At 39.0% G+C, this 17,631-nt stretch overlaps 1 protein-coding gene across 5 annotated transcripts in view; it reads right to left on the reverse strand.

The window, feature by feature from the left end:
• ATP2B2 (ATPase plasma membrane Ca2+ transporting 2) overlaps positions 1-17,631 on the reverse strand; it is a 340,359-nt gene that overhangs the window by 20,010 nt on the left and 302,718 nt on the right. For all 5 annotated transcript variants that reach the window (XM_084633885.1, XM_084633884.1, XM_084633883.1 and 2 more), the window contains 4 exons: positions 13,825-14,038; positions 9,916-10,127; positions 5,243-5,350; positions 1,192-1,374 (listed from right to left, as the gene is read on the reverse strand). In XM_084633885.1, coding sequence (XP_084490011.1) covers positions 1,192-1,374; positions 5,243-5,350; positions 9,916-10,127; positions 13,825-14,038 — 717 coding nt within the window. The remainder of the gene's footprint in view (positions 1-1,191; positions 1,375-5,242; positions 5,351-9,915; positions 10,128-13,824; positions 14,039-17,631) is intronic.

Raw genomic sequence — 17,631 nt, forward strand, 5'->3', positions numbered from 1 at the left:
TGTTAATGTTTAAAATGGAAAAAGGGGAAAGCACTGTCATAACATAAAGCAAATATCTACATTTCAAAAAGCTCAACAAAAGCATCTCAGATGAAAATTCCATTTAAGACCCCTTAAACTAGAAAAAAGTGTTCTTAATTATTTGCATATTTCCCTTTAAAGGCCTGTATAAACTAACCAATCTGATATAATGGGGATCACATACTTGTCTTTTCAAAGCTGCTCTCTGTTGTGGCTGAGACTATGTTAACATGCTATTTTGTTGCAATGAAAATGGCCATGTATGTTGTTAAGAAAAAAATATGGATCCTTACTTAAGACAAATGTTATTTACTTGTGGCCATGTTATTTAGTAAATTGATCTACTTTGCATATTTAGGGTGTCAGTATACATATAAACTTAATTTTCTCTATGTACAGAAGTAATTTTCATGTACATTTTTGCATATTTAGTGAAATATTTCTAAAATATGTAAATGATATATTAAAGTTCATAAATAACAGTAAATAAACAAATACATCTCAACTTTTTGATGGATGTTTTAACTTCCTGTTACTTAAAATAAATACAGGATCACATTTTTCGTGAGTGACAGGCAAAGCTGTACATTCCAATTCAGCTAAAAATACATGTCTGAATGTTCTGATGCAAAAAAGATTTTAAGTTTTTGCTGAGCAGAAAGGGGATTTATTTTTTATCAGAATCAAACCTTGTACTTTACCAATGTCACAATCAATTTAAGTTGTTTTATTATTACAGAAGTAGAGGTCACAAACATAAATCCGAATCAGTGAAAAGCCTACATTTTCCAACAAAATAAAGCATTTGCATAACATTTTTGCTCACTAATATAACAGTTAAAATTCTAAAATAGGAGTATTTTACTTTCTTTGTCAGTTGCTATACCTGTGAAATAGAAAATTCATATCAGCTCTCAGTCTTCAAGGAAACCCATTCTTAGGTCTCTAATTTTATTCATATATTACTGTTTTGCAACTAAACCGTTTTGAGTTTCTCTGATTTACTATTTTATGAATTCTTGATTAGGAAATGGAAATGTAGTTACTGGAGTACCTTCCTTTCCATCTCACACATTCTGTATATGGCTCTACTTTGTGATATTATCTTGTCTGAATGGAAAATCCAGTATATAGTTTTCCAGAGATTCTACATCTGTCCTTTTAACATACCTGAGTTTGGATTCTGTTGAGCCCTCTGAACCAGAGAATTTGTCCACGTCGAAGTTCTCTCTCTGCATGGTCAATTTCTTCAACATCTTCATTCATGTCTTCTTCAGGTACTTCCTCTTTTTCAGTGAGCCGCCCTGCTTCCTTTAAAAATTTTAGCCTACTTGTTGGGATGGTTGCAATGACCTGAAAAATCACGTAACAAAAGGGTACTGAAAATTTAATCCGTATTAATCAGTGATATTATAATCTACTCACTGCAATGAAAAATTTTTCAGTAAGACTTGTAATCCTCCAGGAATGCCAGGTAAACATGTTTATAATAGTGCTTTATATTTATATAACTCCCTGTATATGGCTCCCTGCAGTACCAGTCATAGAAGCTCCAACTCCTCTGTTTCAGCTCCTTTAAAGAATACTTGAAAAGCTTGAAAATAAGTAATCCTACAGAGTTAAATGTCAAACCCATTTAGAATGAAAGTGCGTCAGTGTTTGTGCTCTGTTCCTGTTTCAGTAGGAGCTGATTAAGTCCTAGAGGTTGAGATGCATGAAAAACAGGGCCTCCCTGAGAAGGGAAAAAAAATCATAACTAGGACAATCCTTTGCAGGTGCCAAACTTTAGTCTAAAGGTGGGAGGCCTTTGCTGTGGGAAGCTTTGGCAGCTGAGAAGGTTGCTGACTGGATGAAGAAGGGCATCTCAAGTTTGCGACCATGACCTCCCCATCCAGAGATCTGTTGCAGGGTCCAGTTCTTCTTTGCTGCTGGATCCTGGGACTCCAGACTCAGTTTCTGGGTACTGTGGCATGCAATGCTGCCAAGGACATATCAAACCACAGTGTATGCCTAGCTGAATAGGATCTTAAAATGGAAGTACCAAAGCCACACAACTGGACTTGTATAATCGTTCTTTAAAGGAAGGAAATTGCCAGAGATCTGGGCACTTGAGAAATGGGATGAGGTAGAGGCAAAGAGTAGTAGGAAGGTGGGGAATGGAACAAAATGTTTGTGGGGGTGCCCTCTGCAGGTTTGGATGTAGCAGTGGTAGGGAGAGCTGGGATGGATATGGAATGGAGATGATGAATGCTTTCAGGAGGGACCTTGCTGGAGATGTTCCTGAACTGAATGATCTACAACTTTAAAGTCAGAGTTAAAAAAGAAACGTGAGGTTGAACTTATTTCTTTTAGGAGTCAGTTTTCCAACCCCTGACTAGACAAACTTGATCTCCCTAATTTCAAGCCCAGGTGAATGTTGCCAGTTTAAAAAGTTTGACATGAACTTGAAAATTAACAAAGTGGCTGTGAAATAGTGAGCACTCTGCAGCAGTGGGGAGAGAGAAAGTGAATGACACGCAGGATCACTGAGATACTTACTGATTCATTTGGCCTCTCTAGGAGTTGAGCCACCATAACTTACCAGCTTTCAAAAAGTTACAGTACTCCTGTGCTAAATGGATTGTATGGGTTTCATTAAAACTGAAAAGGACGAAGTGATATTTGGCCTAGCAAGACTGCATCGTACGTATAGTGACAACCTGCTGTATTCTGTAGTGACTCTGTATGACAGGGCGTACAGATACTTCAGGGCCCAGTGAGTGTCTCGTCTCAGCTGGGATGACACACTCTGCCCATGCTTTGTTTTATTTTTCAATTTGGCAGATACCCACCGAGCCAGCTCTCTGCAGTGTCAGGTCCAGGCCAGTAGAGGTGGATTCAGGAAACAAATACCATTTCCCAGGAAACTATGAATTTAACAGTTAGAGCCAAGATTTTCAAAAGTAACTAGTGATTTTGGGAGCCCAACTTGAGACACCTTAAAGGGGCCAAACATTCAGAAAATGCAGAGCACTCACCTTTTGAAAGTAGGGCCCTTTCAAAGTGTCTCAAGTTGGTCTCCCAAAAACTGAAGCACTTGGTCTAAACTCCCAAACCACAAATCCTGACTGGATGTGGTAGATACCTGGGGGCCGGGGGGAGTTCCTGAAGACTGGGGTGAAGCAAAGGGAAACACACGTGTTTTATGCTGAACCTGAATTAAACAGGGCAGGTGAGAACAGACTTCTCTAGGGGATGTGGTGAGAGCCAAAAAGCTTCCCATTAAAAGGTTGCAGGGAGAGAGGAGAAGCCTTGTCACAGGTCAAAAGAGCTTGGTATCTATTAAATAAATTATGCATTCATTTTGTTTGTAATAGTCTGTTTACTGGTTGCCCAATAGCGCTGTTGTGTTTCAGCGCTTGCTTTTTTTGTTTTCCCTTCACACATCTGACACACTAAACTGGTAATCTGCTCAGCGAACAAATCAGTGGGCTAAAATCAGTAACAGTTTTACAGATATTGAAGTTTTAACTCTACAAGTTTAAGTGCCTAGCCATTTATAGTGACCTCTGCAAACACTCTCAACTTTGAGTGTAAATCAGACAATTGTTAATCAATCTTCAAAGGGTTATGTTGTAATCTGTGTAACAGTGCACACAGAACAAAATACAGAAGCAACCCCCTGCCCTCTTTTAAATGTTTTAAACCACAAATCAGAACTGAGTGGTTTAATAAATGGCATAATCACCACCACTTTTTTTCCCAAAATGAAGATTTTCCAAGATCCTGAGGACAAGTCCTTTCTTAATAATTGCCATTCAACTGACATTCAGATTTTCCCAACAACTGTGATTCAGTGCCTCCTGGGGGTAATTTCATCAGCAAGATCAAGTAACGATGGCACTCAGCTATGATTGCCAGAAGGCATCTGCTGACACCAGATTGAGTTCTTTTCTTCAAAAATACTTGTGGCCACACTGCCCAAGGTGTCTTGCTTAATTTTTTTTTTTCAGAATACGGTAGTCATCCAACCCAGAAGCTCTATGTCCATGAAGACAGTTCAGCCAGAATCACTTTAATGGGTGTCACAATTAATTAACTAATTGCAAGGGCAATTTTCCTCTCTCTGCTGGAACTCATGCCCTTCTCTGGATAATGATAAGTCATCCCTGCCTATGATTTATTTTTATTCCAGAGACAGTAAGATACTCTTGGGGACTTTTGTTTGTTTGGGAGGAGGCGAGCTTTGGAATGCATCAGATTAAACCAACTGGCTGATATTTACAAAATATTTTTAGAAGGAAAATGCTCTTGCTTCTCCCTTCAAACACTATCTACAAATTACTTAGATTGGTGGTTGTCTATGCCATCACTTCCAGACAGCTAATCATAGAGTTAATTATTTTACCTCTAGATTTTTGCAGATGTTTGATGTACTCATCTACATATAATTCTATTAACTCTTGGCACCAAAGGTTGTAGCAGACCTTATCGCTGGCACCTGGATTAAAATGTGTCATGAATTATCAGCTGTTCTGAACGCTCTGCAGAAAGCCACCATCGTTCAGCTGCCAGTTTTCTTCCTCAGCAAGCTGAAGGGATGGGATGGAAAGTACGGGATCAAGGTCAGCAGTGGGCTACACTAAATGAGCTGGTGGATCTCAGTCTGATTCAGAGGAGAGAAGAGTCCATGTCACAAAACGTAATTGGCATTAATTGCAGCATTGCTAGCCATCTCAGCACAGAAAATAAGTGGATAAGCATATGCACTGAACTATTCACCCACCTCCTAGTGCTTGTCATTTTGGAACATATTTAAGTGACATTAGTTGGGGACAACTCAGTGGGGAAGCTTATATTACAACTGCCCTTACTACACTTTTCCTGTGACTAGAGGACTACAGTTCTAAGGGCTATAGATCTAGCATCTTTCACAAACAAATTCACTCAGGAAGTACTTAGTCATTGTATTACTGCACACTATTGGAGAAAAAGTCTGAAAATTAACAAAAAGTTTAAAGGAACAATAGTGGTACTGTACTGAAAAACCACGTATTTTTGAAAGGGTCGTTTATTTCCAGTGAAATGCCAGATCTGATAGAGATGGTTGAGCGGCAATGCTACACACCTTCTTATGAATCAAATTACTTTATGACAAAGTGTTCGCAAAACTAGACCTTCCATCCGTTCGTGAAAACATAATAAATGAGTAGAAAACTATACACTGCTACATGACACTTACCTGACCCCAGACGAGTTCTCCTAGTCCAATAAATACACACCACATCCACTGGTCAAGCTGTAGAGGAGAGCAGCTGAAAGGTTTCCCACCAAACTGCACAATTACTATCTGCAGAGGAAAAATGGGGGGGGAGGAAGAAACACTTTATCTCTCTTCTGAAAATATATTTTCCCCGCATTTACATGAGCTTTTGCGCTCTCTTTCGGTACACTTGTTTACATCTCACTTTGATTCAGCAAATACATTGCTGGGTGGGACATTTAAGGACACTATAGGCATTTGTTGTTTAGCAGATTTTAGCATGGGGCTGAAGTAGGGAGACCTACATTCTGCCACTTGACATCTTATGTGTCACTAGGTCCAAGTCAGCAAAAGAAGCCTCCATTCAAAACACTTTGGGACTCATTTTCAGAAGTGCTGAGCACCCAATCCCTATTGTGGTCAATGAAGGCTTCAGATGGCAGGAGTTTAGGACCTCTGGAAAATCAGACTCAGGTTATTTTAAATAGGGTGCCCATAAACTGACATATCCTGAATTAGACACACAAGGAAAAGTATTATTTTAGTTTGGAATTTATATAGTGGAAGAGACCTTTCTCTAGTGTCAACAGTTTAATCCATTGCTGTTATGGTTTAGATTAAATCCCAATCAATTACAGATCAGTCCTGAATAAATTCATTTATCTATACTCAAACTAGCCTAAAACCATATTAGTTATCATACAAACTCCTCTAAACAAATGCAACTTGACATTCACATGTTGTATCAAATGACTGATTGAGTTCTAGATCATGTAATGTTAATTCTAGCATTTTTTCTTCAATATCTTTCCACTCAAACTGTCTTTTTAACAGCATCCTAGTGATAACAGATATGGTCTGAGGCTAGGGCGGCTGTAAATGAACACATTCAATAGTAAGCTGTGAATGATTGATGGAAATGAAATCTAAGACGCAGTACCAATGGAATAAATTGGTAACACTGGACTGGATTAAAGTTTCTTGCATAATATATATTCAAATGTAAAACTAAGTCATTTATGAAAAACAAATATTGACTTGCAGGAGAAATTAGCAAACATCTCACCATAACAAGATTTCAATTGTTCCATGTGAATGAAACGGAATAAACCAGTATCTAAATTGCATTTGAGGTAATGGGATGGAAACGTCTCACAGCACAGTGCTGACCAGGTTTATCCTGACTCATTTAGAAAAAAAATCTTAATTTTCATTAATATGCTACCTTACTAACAGCTATGCTTGTTTTTAAGTCGTGTATAATAGTCAGTGCTAGGTACCATAAAAATCTATAAACAAAGACTGTCCCTACACTTCAAAGAACTTACTTTCTTAAGTATAAAAAGAGACAATAGTTGGGACAGACAAGGGGAGCACACTAAAAACAATAAGTCAAAACTGGGCAGCGGTCAGTGTCACCGATAAATACATATACTAGTATAGTAATGCCAATGACACTAGAATACGGGCCAACGCCCTTACTTCTCCTCATCTCCCTTGGACCTATGTATAAAATAGCTGTTTCCCAATGAATGGGGGAGAGGAGCTAGAAAGGGACAGTAGATTGAAGAAATGTGGGGAGAGAGAAAGAGGAGAAACAAGCAGAGAGAAATCAGGAAACGGGAAGAACACAAGCATAGAAAATCTACAAACAGGATGCTCAGGAGTAGAGCTGGGTGAATTTTTTTTTCAACAAAACTTCCCCCCCAAGACACACTAAAAAATGCCAATTCAGACGAACCAAAATATCTCACAAATTCACGTTGAATTCAGTGAATTGTTTCAGATTAAAAAAAAAACAACAAAAAAATTCTGAAAAAAGTGAAACATTTTTTAAATGAAAAGTTTTAATTATTTTATTCAAAACTTTTCCTTTACAATTTTACTTTTTAAAAGGTTGAAAAAATTCAAACAAAATGAAAGATTGCATTCAACTTGAAACAATTTTCTTTTTTAATTTTTGGTTTTACAAGTGAATCAAGCATTAAATTATTCACATAGCTGCTCCCAGGAGGAGTAAAGCATTAAAAGGAGAAGACAAACAAGGTAGGGCTCTGAGCAGGGGAGATTTTAGGGGGAAAAAAAAGAGTGCTGGACTGTAGATATGGTACTGAAAAAAATAGCACAAAGAGATAAGGCTGGGTGGAAGGGGATGCAAAGGTACTCGTGTGGTTTCCTTCCCCTTATCCTTTACTGTAACATATTCCTTAGTTTATTCTGAAAGAGGAAAGGAATGATGTGGAAGGCAAAGGAGGGACATTGTCTGACTGAGGAGGGTAAAGAGGCTACCCCTTTTCTCCCCCCCCCGAAGCTGTTCTAACTTTCACAGCTATGCCATCCTGACTTCCAGCAAACCTCTCCTTGTGACTTCTATCCCACTGTAGCTGGATTCCTCATTTTTCACTTTGAAAATCTGGTCACCCTGATGTTATATTTTTAGGACTATGGCACAGAAAATTGAAATACCAGATGCAGTTCCGCTGTACCCAGCAAACATAGCAAATACACAAGGAGCTACACAAGTTGTTTTGTTTAAATAAACCACCTATGAAATATAGATCAGACTAGGGATTGGCTCTGTCACACCCATACCACATCCATCCACAGGGACAAGCTGAGGATTGCCTGGAGATCACCACCATTTTCTTATAGAAAAAAAATTAAACTCATAAAACTGAGCTAGCAACAGACAGCCAATTAAGAACCAGTAAATATAATTCAGAGCTGCTTCAATAAGCTTCATTATGCAAAGTTATAACCCCCACACCCAAAAAAAGCCTCATATAATCCCCTCTCCCCCCCTTGCAGAAGTGGACAAATTGGTTGAAGGAATAACCTGATATTACCTAAGGAAAGATTACCTGGCAGAAAGAGAGAGACTGAAAAGCAAGCAGAAGTTAGATTGACTATGCTCTGAACCTTCATTTTTCTCAAATACACAGCTGCCAGTGGCTTCAGTGGCAGTTGCATATGAATTCAGAGAGCAGAAGTAGGCTCTTGGTTGTGTACAGAGACTAAGTTTTGTGTTTATTTTGGAAGAGTTTTTGTTGGTAGGTGGAGAGGATTCGGAGGAGTGGACAGAATCCATCACTCAGGTCTATGAATATCAACTCCCTTCTCCTCTTAGCCAAAAGCCAGGTATGGAAACACCTGGGAATGGAAAAGATCTTAAAGCCCTGTCCATGGCAAGGACTTTAGATTTGGTTGTGAATTAAAACCAAGTAGGCCCAGATTTGTATGGGTATTTAGTGTTGCTCCACTCAGTGTTGCAAGGCCTAAATGATTTCGGAGGCCTAAGTCTCATTTTCAATAACACATACTTAGGGCTAGACCCACAATGGGATTTAGGTGCCTAAACTGTCACTTTAGGCCCCTTCATCCAAAATTTAGATTCTCAAAACCCCTGCTCAGCAGCTGCCTAAAGTCCATAGGCAACTCAGTGTTTCCTGGAGAAGTCCCTGTGGTACCTACATGTCTGTTGATGGGCAAGCCTAGTCCTGATGCACAACTCCTCACACGTGCCTATGTCCCAGTAGGATTCACAACCTAGGCTTTCTCCCACCTATCTCACCTGCTGGGCCCAATCTGGAAGGCATGCTCAGAGGCCTGCCCAAAACACAGCTGGTGTGGTGCTGCCACCCCACTTTTGCTCAAGAGCAAAATACTCCAAATGGTTAGAGCATTCACCCAAGATGTGGGAGACCGGGGTTCAATTCCCTTCTCTAACTGATGTGGAGCAGGGACTTAAAGCCAGGTCTCCCACCTGCCAGGAGAGGGACCTAAACATCCCCAATCTCACATGCTCTCTGGCCCATTGCATATTCAATTATTTTTATAAAAGTGGAAATACTTCAACAGGGCAAATTAAGAGAGACCTAAAATATTTCACAGCCCAAGGGTTAGGGAGATCTCCGGGAATACAGGGGATTAGGTGCTTAAATATCTTTAAATAGTGAGCCCTTAGTGACTTTGTGGAGCTGCAGCATTCCCCACAAAGGGCTTACCAGGTGATGTTTGGCCTAGGACTGTACAGAGGAATGGATGATGTGGGACTAAAAGAATGACACCAGGGGAAAGAGAAGCTTTCTGCAGTGATAGCCAAACCTATTTCATGCTGGGCTATTAGTGAAGAATACTCTAGGGATATCTGATGGACCTCTGGATCCCAGCTGCCATGAAGGAAGTGGGTCAGTACCTGTGCCCATTATTAACAAACCAACTTGTTCATCCCTACTACGGACAATAGTAGTAAAAAAGGGTAAAAAGTTATTTGCTACCATTAGTTAATGATAATGTTATTTATAATCGCCATGGAAAATAATGAGACTTCTTGTTTCAGCAAATCAGTTACTCATTGTGATTAACCATACTTCTTATAAATCTTAACCATAAGTGTTCTTGTGAAAAAGTAACATACTATACTCTCCTTAGCTTGCTTTTACTAGGTTTGTAAATATTAAGTGTTCTAAATTACCATTACTGATAGAAGCAGTATTTTGATTAAAGCAGAATAGGTCTGATACAGGATGAATGAGCATTTGGATTGATAAGAGACAACCATGGTCACAAAAGCATTTGGTTTTCCAAAGAACAAAGACAGAAAAATTGTACATTTCTAATGAATAGTTGCTATTTCTTGCATGAATGATTACCTGTACAGCAAATGTACCCAGTACAATAGTGCAAAATATAGGGTTTCTAAAAATGCCATCAAAAACATTCCTCTCGCCATGGATTTTGCGTGCGTTGATTTCATTGAATAGCTGCATCATGACGAAGGTATTGAAGATAATGGTGTAGTGCTCAGAAGGAGGAGAGTGGAGTGGTGCATTCCGACCACTGTCAATCTTAAACATTTTTTCACCTTAATGCAAAAAAGAATAAAAAAGTTTGTTTCTGCTATCAAAAATTCAGCCTTGAGTTTGTGTTGTATTCCCATTCCTTCTCATGGGCTGCCTCCTCGGTCTTGTGTTGTTTTGTTTTGTTATTTTTTAGCAGCATTGCTTCCACAGTTACTACAATGGAGGCATAGTTCACAACTCAGTTAGCAAAGAAATACAGAATTCCCACTGTGAAGCTTCATAATGTTGACTATAATCCAGTGACTCAATGTACCAGCTCAAATGATTTTCGGTAGGGTTTTTTCTCCCACCAGGTAGGAACGACTCTAAAGAGTCATTTCTTTCATCTCATTTAGTCAGAGCTGGAGACTTGTTGACGCTGCATTTGCCATTTCTAAAATAATTAGCAGCAACCATCCTTCAACAGTCTCTGCATATTACCTCCTAGTATGCCATATTCTTGACAAGCAGTCAAGGATATTAACTAAAAAGAACAGCAGCTAACACCACCACCACCCAATTTTAAAATGATTTGTTTTTGTCCAAGCACGTAATAGGAGATCAGACTATTATTTAGATAACTGAGAATTGATTGTCAATATTAAAAAAGGCAATATTTTGTACAGTATGAACAGTAATTGTAGAGGTTACATAACACTTGGAAATACATCTACACACAGGGCCACTTTACTTATTCACTATACTATTCATATCACAATTCTTAACACACATATACCTATATATAAAAAGAGACCCTTAGAATAAGGGCAGAACATTAATCTGTATGAGTAAAGAACAGAGATAACATAAATGTAAAGGGGAACTTTTGCTTTGCAGCAAACTTTAACAAACGTTTGTTTATACCAAACATCATTTACTTGGACAATATTTTTCCGGGCTCCCAGTGGTGTTACTGTTTGAATGAGGGGCTTCCACCTCACAAACAGTTATAGCTCTGAGAGAACTGCAGTAAGATCATATTCTACCAGTAGAGTCATCAGAGAACTGAACTTTGCCTTTGATGTTTGAGCAGCTCCAGTGAAAATCAATGGGAGCTGTGCACATGCATCCAAAGGAAGACTTTGGACTACAGTTTTTTGACATACAAAAGATGTGATTATATAAATGTAGCATTATAACTTAACTACAGGTTTGAAGCTGAAGATAGAGCTGAGACTCTTAAACACAGATTACAGGATATGTATAATCATTACCAAAGACTTCAAACCAAATAATGAAGACCATTATGAAAGGCAAATGGATTTACGCTTAAATCTGATTGAATTTTTTCCTTGACATGATTATCCATAATTAAATCTTCAAAAATTCCATTTCACTGCATTACTTCATTCCAAAAACAGGATCTACTGCTACCATGGGATAGAAGTAGATAAGGTTGCATGTAACTTTCCATTGCCCACTCTTCTCCCAAGGCCATTAGAAACATACTCGTTTTAAAATTTGGTAGGTCAGGCCTGGGACCAAGATACAATTTTTCTATGCAGCAGTTTAAGTGAACAGGACAATGGCTTCTAGATTTATGACACTCGAAAAATAGAGGCAATCAGCATCCAAACACACTTGTAACATTTTTATTGCCAACTTATAGCAGAAATGGGAAAGGAGGAGGAGGAGAGAAAATGAATTTGATTTGCTGAACTCTTATACAGAAGATTGTTGATCAGAGTCCCGTTTAAACAGTTAACTTATGAATTTGATTTGCTGAACTCTTGTACAGAAGATTGTTGATCAGAGTCCCGTTTAAACAGTCTGGAACTGTGGATTACTGGCCTTGGGAAACTTAGCATAGCACATCAAATGATTCCTAAGATTTCACTAAAAAAAAAAAGTGTCTAGCCCTTTTCCTTACTGAGGCATTCCTCAAATTGCTAACCTGATTGCTAGGAAGCCTATTGGAAAAGAAAGAAGCATATTTTCTTTTTACCATGTAGGATACAGCTGAACCTCCTGAAGCTCACAAGGGAGGCTGCTGCTGCATTTCCTAAGGCTCTCAGGAAATGGTGTGGGCTGTATGCCTCCTCAGAAATATGAAGGGGGCTGGGGACTCCCCTGAGGCTCACTATGTGTGGGGGGCAAAGGTTCTTCTCTCCTGCAGGCCTTCAAGAGGGGTCCTTCTCAGCCTTGGGACGCTCACTGGAGGGCCACCTATAACTCCCACGAAGCGTACAGGATATTAGACTTTTAGATGCACCAATTATGAAGGCTCATGTGCAGAGTTTAGATAGTCATAGGCTGACAAGCTTATTGGGCTTTCTAGGGGCCACCAGAATCCTCCTGCAAACAGTAGGTACTAGCTGGGGGAGATCTCCTCTTCCCACCCCAACCTCAGAAACTTAGGCTCGTTATAGGCCCCTCCTTTGCTTTAATAGGCTTGTCAGCCCGCCTAGCATCCAAAATAGGCTCATAGCTGCAGGGAGGAGCCTGGCCCTCCTAAGGCTTGTACATACATGAATGTACATTCATGACAACTTACTAGGGAGTGTATTATATAGCCTGTAAGATATATACTTCAGGTCATCAACAAATGCCAATTTAACATCAGTTAAGAATCAGTTAAGAATTAGATAGATAGGTCCATCAATGGCTATTAGCCAAGACAGTCAGAGATACAACACCATGCTCTGAGTGTCCCTAAGTCTCTAACTGCCAGATGCTGGGAGTGAACGACAGGGAATGGGTCACTCAATTGCTCTGTTCTGTTCTTTCCCTTTGAAGCATCTGGCATTGGCCACTGTCGGAAGACAGGACACTGGGCTAGATGGACCACTGTTCTGATCCAGTACGGCTGTTCTTATGACATATTGTCATGAATACAGTACATTAGCCCCAACTGCTAATTATTATCATCAGCCCCTTGAGCAAATGCACTAATTGACATAGAGCAAGAGTGGCTATTATTCATCCTGGGTTATTCCTTGCAATGAGAAACAGTCCTTTTCTCCCCTATATCTCAATGTCCCCAAAGACCCCATTATAGAAGAAAAGCATTCATCATCAATAAAGACTGAATTAGTGTAAGACCATGAGTAGAGGGCTGAAATAATAAATTAGCCAATTTTTTTTTCCTTCCAGCAGTCACAGGTGTTAAATCCCAGAATGGAGTCTATTGTTTGGTCTAAATAGATTCTAATTACTAGCTTGTTTGTCTAGATTATCCAGAAGATAGTATTTATCATGGAAGAATACTGAACAATATTATTAGTTCCCAAATTGAAGTGGCTTTTTGTACTAGCATAACTTGAATCTGTACATTTCAGATTCAACACAAATAAAATATTAAGTTTCCTAGTGAAAAGGACAAGGCTTGAAATTTGAGCTTAGAAACAGACTGACCAGTTTGGTTAACACCCATACTGACCTAAATCTTTGCCAATGCCTTGAACCTACACTTTTCTTAATATTCCAGAAAGCTAGATTAAGCATATCCCACATTTTTACCAAGAAGATATGAAAGGTTCCAGAATGATTCCCTCCATCCCGTCACCCTCCAATTGGGGCTGTTCCATCTCCCCTTATGTCTTTTGGTCTGGAGCATGTCTCAGGTGAGCCTTGACTAAAGCTTAATGCAAATGTTTGGTACTTTGGAATATGCAGTACATTGTGTGGCACATAGCTAGAGATCAGGCCACTTGTGAATGAAGCAGCAGCAAGCTACAGCAGAGACCTAAAGTGAACAAAAATATGTTTTGTTTATCTTACCAACGAAGAGAAGCGTAAAAATGAGAGTGAGCTGGTAGACAGCATGGCCCAGAATGTTCTTCATCATGGTACGTGATATAAGAGGTTTGTTTCTGCCATATGGTCTCCTTAGCAGTAGAGACTCTGTAGGGGGTTCAGTGGCCAGAGCAAGAGAAGCAAAGGTGTCCATAATTAGATTGACCCACAGCATCTGCACAGCTTTCAGTGGAGAGTCCTTAGGAGACAAAATAAAATATAATGTGTTGCTTTGTTTTGGCTTGCTAAAATGATCACTGTCTCCACCATTTCTTCCCTTCACACTCAATGTCTTATTGTGCTGTTGCAAGGTAGTAACTGCAAAAAGGGTACAGAGCTGAGCAAAGATGAACAATCAGATTTATCTCCAATCATTTCAGCCAGCAGCATTTGCATCCACGCACCTTATTTAGCATCACACTAATCCCATCTGAATAATTTAATTATACAATATACCATAGAGCGTTACCCATATGGATTGTTTTTAAATGTTCTAGAAGTCAGGTTTGGGTGACTAAATATGAAAGACCATCAAAAAATATGTTTTCCTGGGTTGGGACAGAAAAAACTATATTAAAACTTAATTTAAAATATCAAGTTGAATGTGAATTTATATCCAAATTGTGTCTATAATTTGCTGTAGTACACACATTGTGTTGCCTGGAATTGATCAAAATCTTGGAACAATTCAATGTGAGATTTCGATAAAATAAACTTACAAAATTTGAATTTCTTTTTAAACACAGAAATAAACTACGTTATACAGCTCAGATGTGGACTGAATGTACTCAACATCGTGTTAAAATCAAGTAGGGAATGAGAAGACTGATTCATCTACTAAATCACAGGAAGAGTCATTAGGAACTATGAAGCAAAATGTTCATGCTCTTCATCAAAAAATATTCACTGGACACCCAAACATCAATATTGCTACCAAAGTGTTAACAGATTTTGGTAGGATTAGGTATTTATTTTCCAAACTAGATTAGCAACCACTAGAAGGAGCTATTTGCTCATTTAATCCAAGATGGAGACAGCCTAAGGTCACACCATACAGGGCTTTAGATCACATTACAAACAAACAAACAAACAGAAAACCTAATAGGTCTCAGGTGAAAAGTAATTGACAAATAGAAATATATATTAAATTGCGGTTTGGCTGATGGTCCGTTCTCAGTAACTATACCTCACTGGACTAATAGTAACAACATGTAATTGTGTTTGCTTCTAAGAGCCATAGCAAGGAAGAAAGAGGTAGAATTTTTTTCTTTCAACACATATGAATAATTCTAGTTCCTGTGCCTTTAGTGTGAATCTGAAATAGACAGCATTAGTGAAATCTATTTTCAGACTCAGAGAGAGAGAGAGAGAATTCTCAAAAATGATATGAGATAGCACTCTGACATTTTATCACATAACAGGGATAACTTACAGCAGGGGTTCTCAAACGGGGGGTTGTGACGCCTTAAGGGGTCACAAGGTTATTACGTGGGGGGTCGTGAGCTGTCAGCCTCTACCCCCAAGCCCCGCTTCACCTCCAGCATTTATAATAGTGTTAATTATTTTTAAATTTTTTAATTTATAAGAGGGGGTTGCACTCAGAGGCTTGCAGTGTGAAAGGGGTCCAGTACAAAACTTTGAGAACCATTGACTTACAGTGTGAAACTTTGAAGATCACAGTATTGTTGTTATGCACCATATATTTTCTACCATGGTTCATAGGTGAGGCAAAGAAGTGTCAGAATAATTTACAGACCAAAATAAATACCATTAAAAACACTTGTTTGAAGCCTGCACTTTTCTTCAGAGATGTAAATGTTTATTTTTAATGAAGCCTTCTCAAGCTTTTATATCAGTTTCAATACCAAGGACCAATTGCTGTTTGTCCTTGGTATTGGAGACAAACTGTAAATGTTTGGTCTCTGTGGTGGCTTGAAATTACAGTCTTGATCTCACTAGGGACACAATAAGTTGATTTTCCTGCAAATAAAGAGACTTGTATTTAAAAAACAATGTTCGGGTTTGGCCTACTTGTGGGGGAGGAGGGGGAGAGGCAATCTACTGCTTTGGCAGACGTTGGGCAAGCTAGGGAGCAGAGAAGCATTAGCTAAGGAAGATTAGTAAAGATTCTTGACTTCCTGGCCATGGACAGCATTAACTGGGCTTATCAGGAGGAGAAATCAGTTCAGCCATTTGATATGCCGCACCAGCAAAAGGAAGTGCCTGTATTTGTAGGGATGGGGGGGGAAAGTTAAACAAAGGATAAGCAGGATTAACTAAGTCCCAGATTTTGTGGTTTTACCAACATGGAAAGGCCCAAAGCAGTGGTGACCTTATGCTAAGGGTTTCACCGTCATGGCTTACAGACTCCTAGTGCGGAGGTACCTAATATACATAGAAAGGGGGAAACTCAATCAAGTTTTTAATGAAGAATTTGCCTCATCCTATTTTCACATTTTGTATGGTTAACAAGAGAGCTGCACAGGCATTTTCTATTTGGAGATAACTTTAGAAGCTAGAATTGCTGCCTCAAGTGTTCATCCCCACATCAACGAAAATGGGATCTGTACATTATTTGTAATAAACCGTCATGTGGGCACTCACTAAGGCCTCAGGTATTCCTGTGAATAATCTTACAGCCAGTTTCTCTCTTTGACCCATCTTCACACAAGTGTAGACAGCAGTAGTCAGCTTGGGCAGCAGCACAGTCTCACCAGTTCTCTGTGCCAATCGCCCCGAGTTCCTAAGGTGCCTCTAATAATTACCAATGTGCTGCACAGCTCAGTCAAGCGTAAAACCTCGTTCTAAGCCCAAGCCCAAACATTAACACACGTTAGTTTGAGCAACCAGCGTAATGAAATTTCCACTGCAACTCTACCTGGTTTCTGATTAGTGGAAACTAAGGAAAATACCTATCAGACATGGAGTTTAGTCTTCCATCATAGTTTTTAGTCTTGTGCTGACTCTATGCAGCACAAGAACTGGTAAGTGGGATGCAAGCTGAATGTTCTTTTGGCACTCTCTGGCCACTGACTAAATGGCCAAAGAATCCTTTGATCTGGTAGGTGAAGTTCAAAATAATACATCATCATGTAGCCTCCAACGACTGTTGGGAGGAAAGATGTTCACCTGAGATCACCACTTATTTGTCAAGTTCTTTTCCATTTGACCTTGGAAAAGACTACTATTTGCCTAAAGGTAAAAGTCCCTCATATCAAATGATGCTACACTTTATCTTGGAAAACACTTAAAGTACAAATCACAAGAGATTGGCAATAAACCACAAATCTATTGTGACACATACAGCCTCACAAATTTTAGAGCTTGTTATTTTTGAGTTAAGATGACAAGCTGTAAGGGGATAGAAGGTGTTTTAATCCTTACATTTTAACTCCCACTTGTCTCTCAGCACACACAAACACTCGCCTACATAAGCATCTTTAATGGGACAGTGGCTATTTTGCAAAACTTTGAAACATTCTCTAGGTACAAACATTTTTACTGCTAGTCCTATTAGATACAAGTTTAACAGAAGCTGTCCAGTCCGTTAAAATCTTCTTGCACACTTCTTGATATTTAGTTCCAATCTTCAGGTGATCAGTACAGTCTAATTCTATTTACTGTGCAGTATTATTAACCAAAAGCACAGACGACTCCTAAACTGTTAGGATTTGTCAAATGCTGCTTTTTAGAATGCTGGAGTATATCAACACTAAGTAACATGCAAAATAATACCTTATAAATTTCTGAAGCATCTTTCATCCTCATTATACAGGAGTTGAAGAGTATAGT

Source organism: Lepidochelys olivacea (genome assembly GCF_965140295.1).
Source record: "Lepidochelys olivacea isolate rLepOli2 genome assembly, chromosome: 7".
NCBI lineage: Eukaryota > Metazoa > Chordata > Testudines > Cheloniidae > Lepidochelys > Lepidochelys olivacea.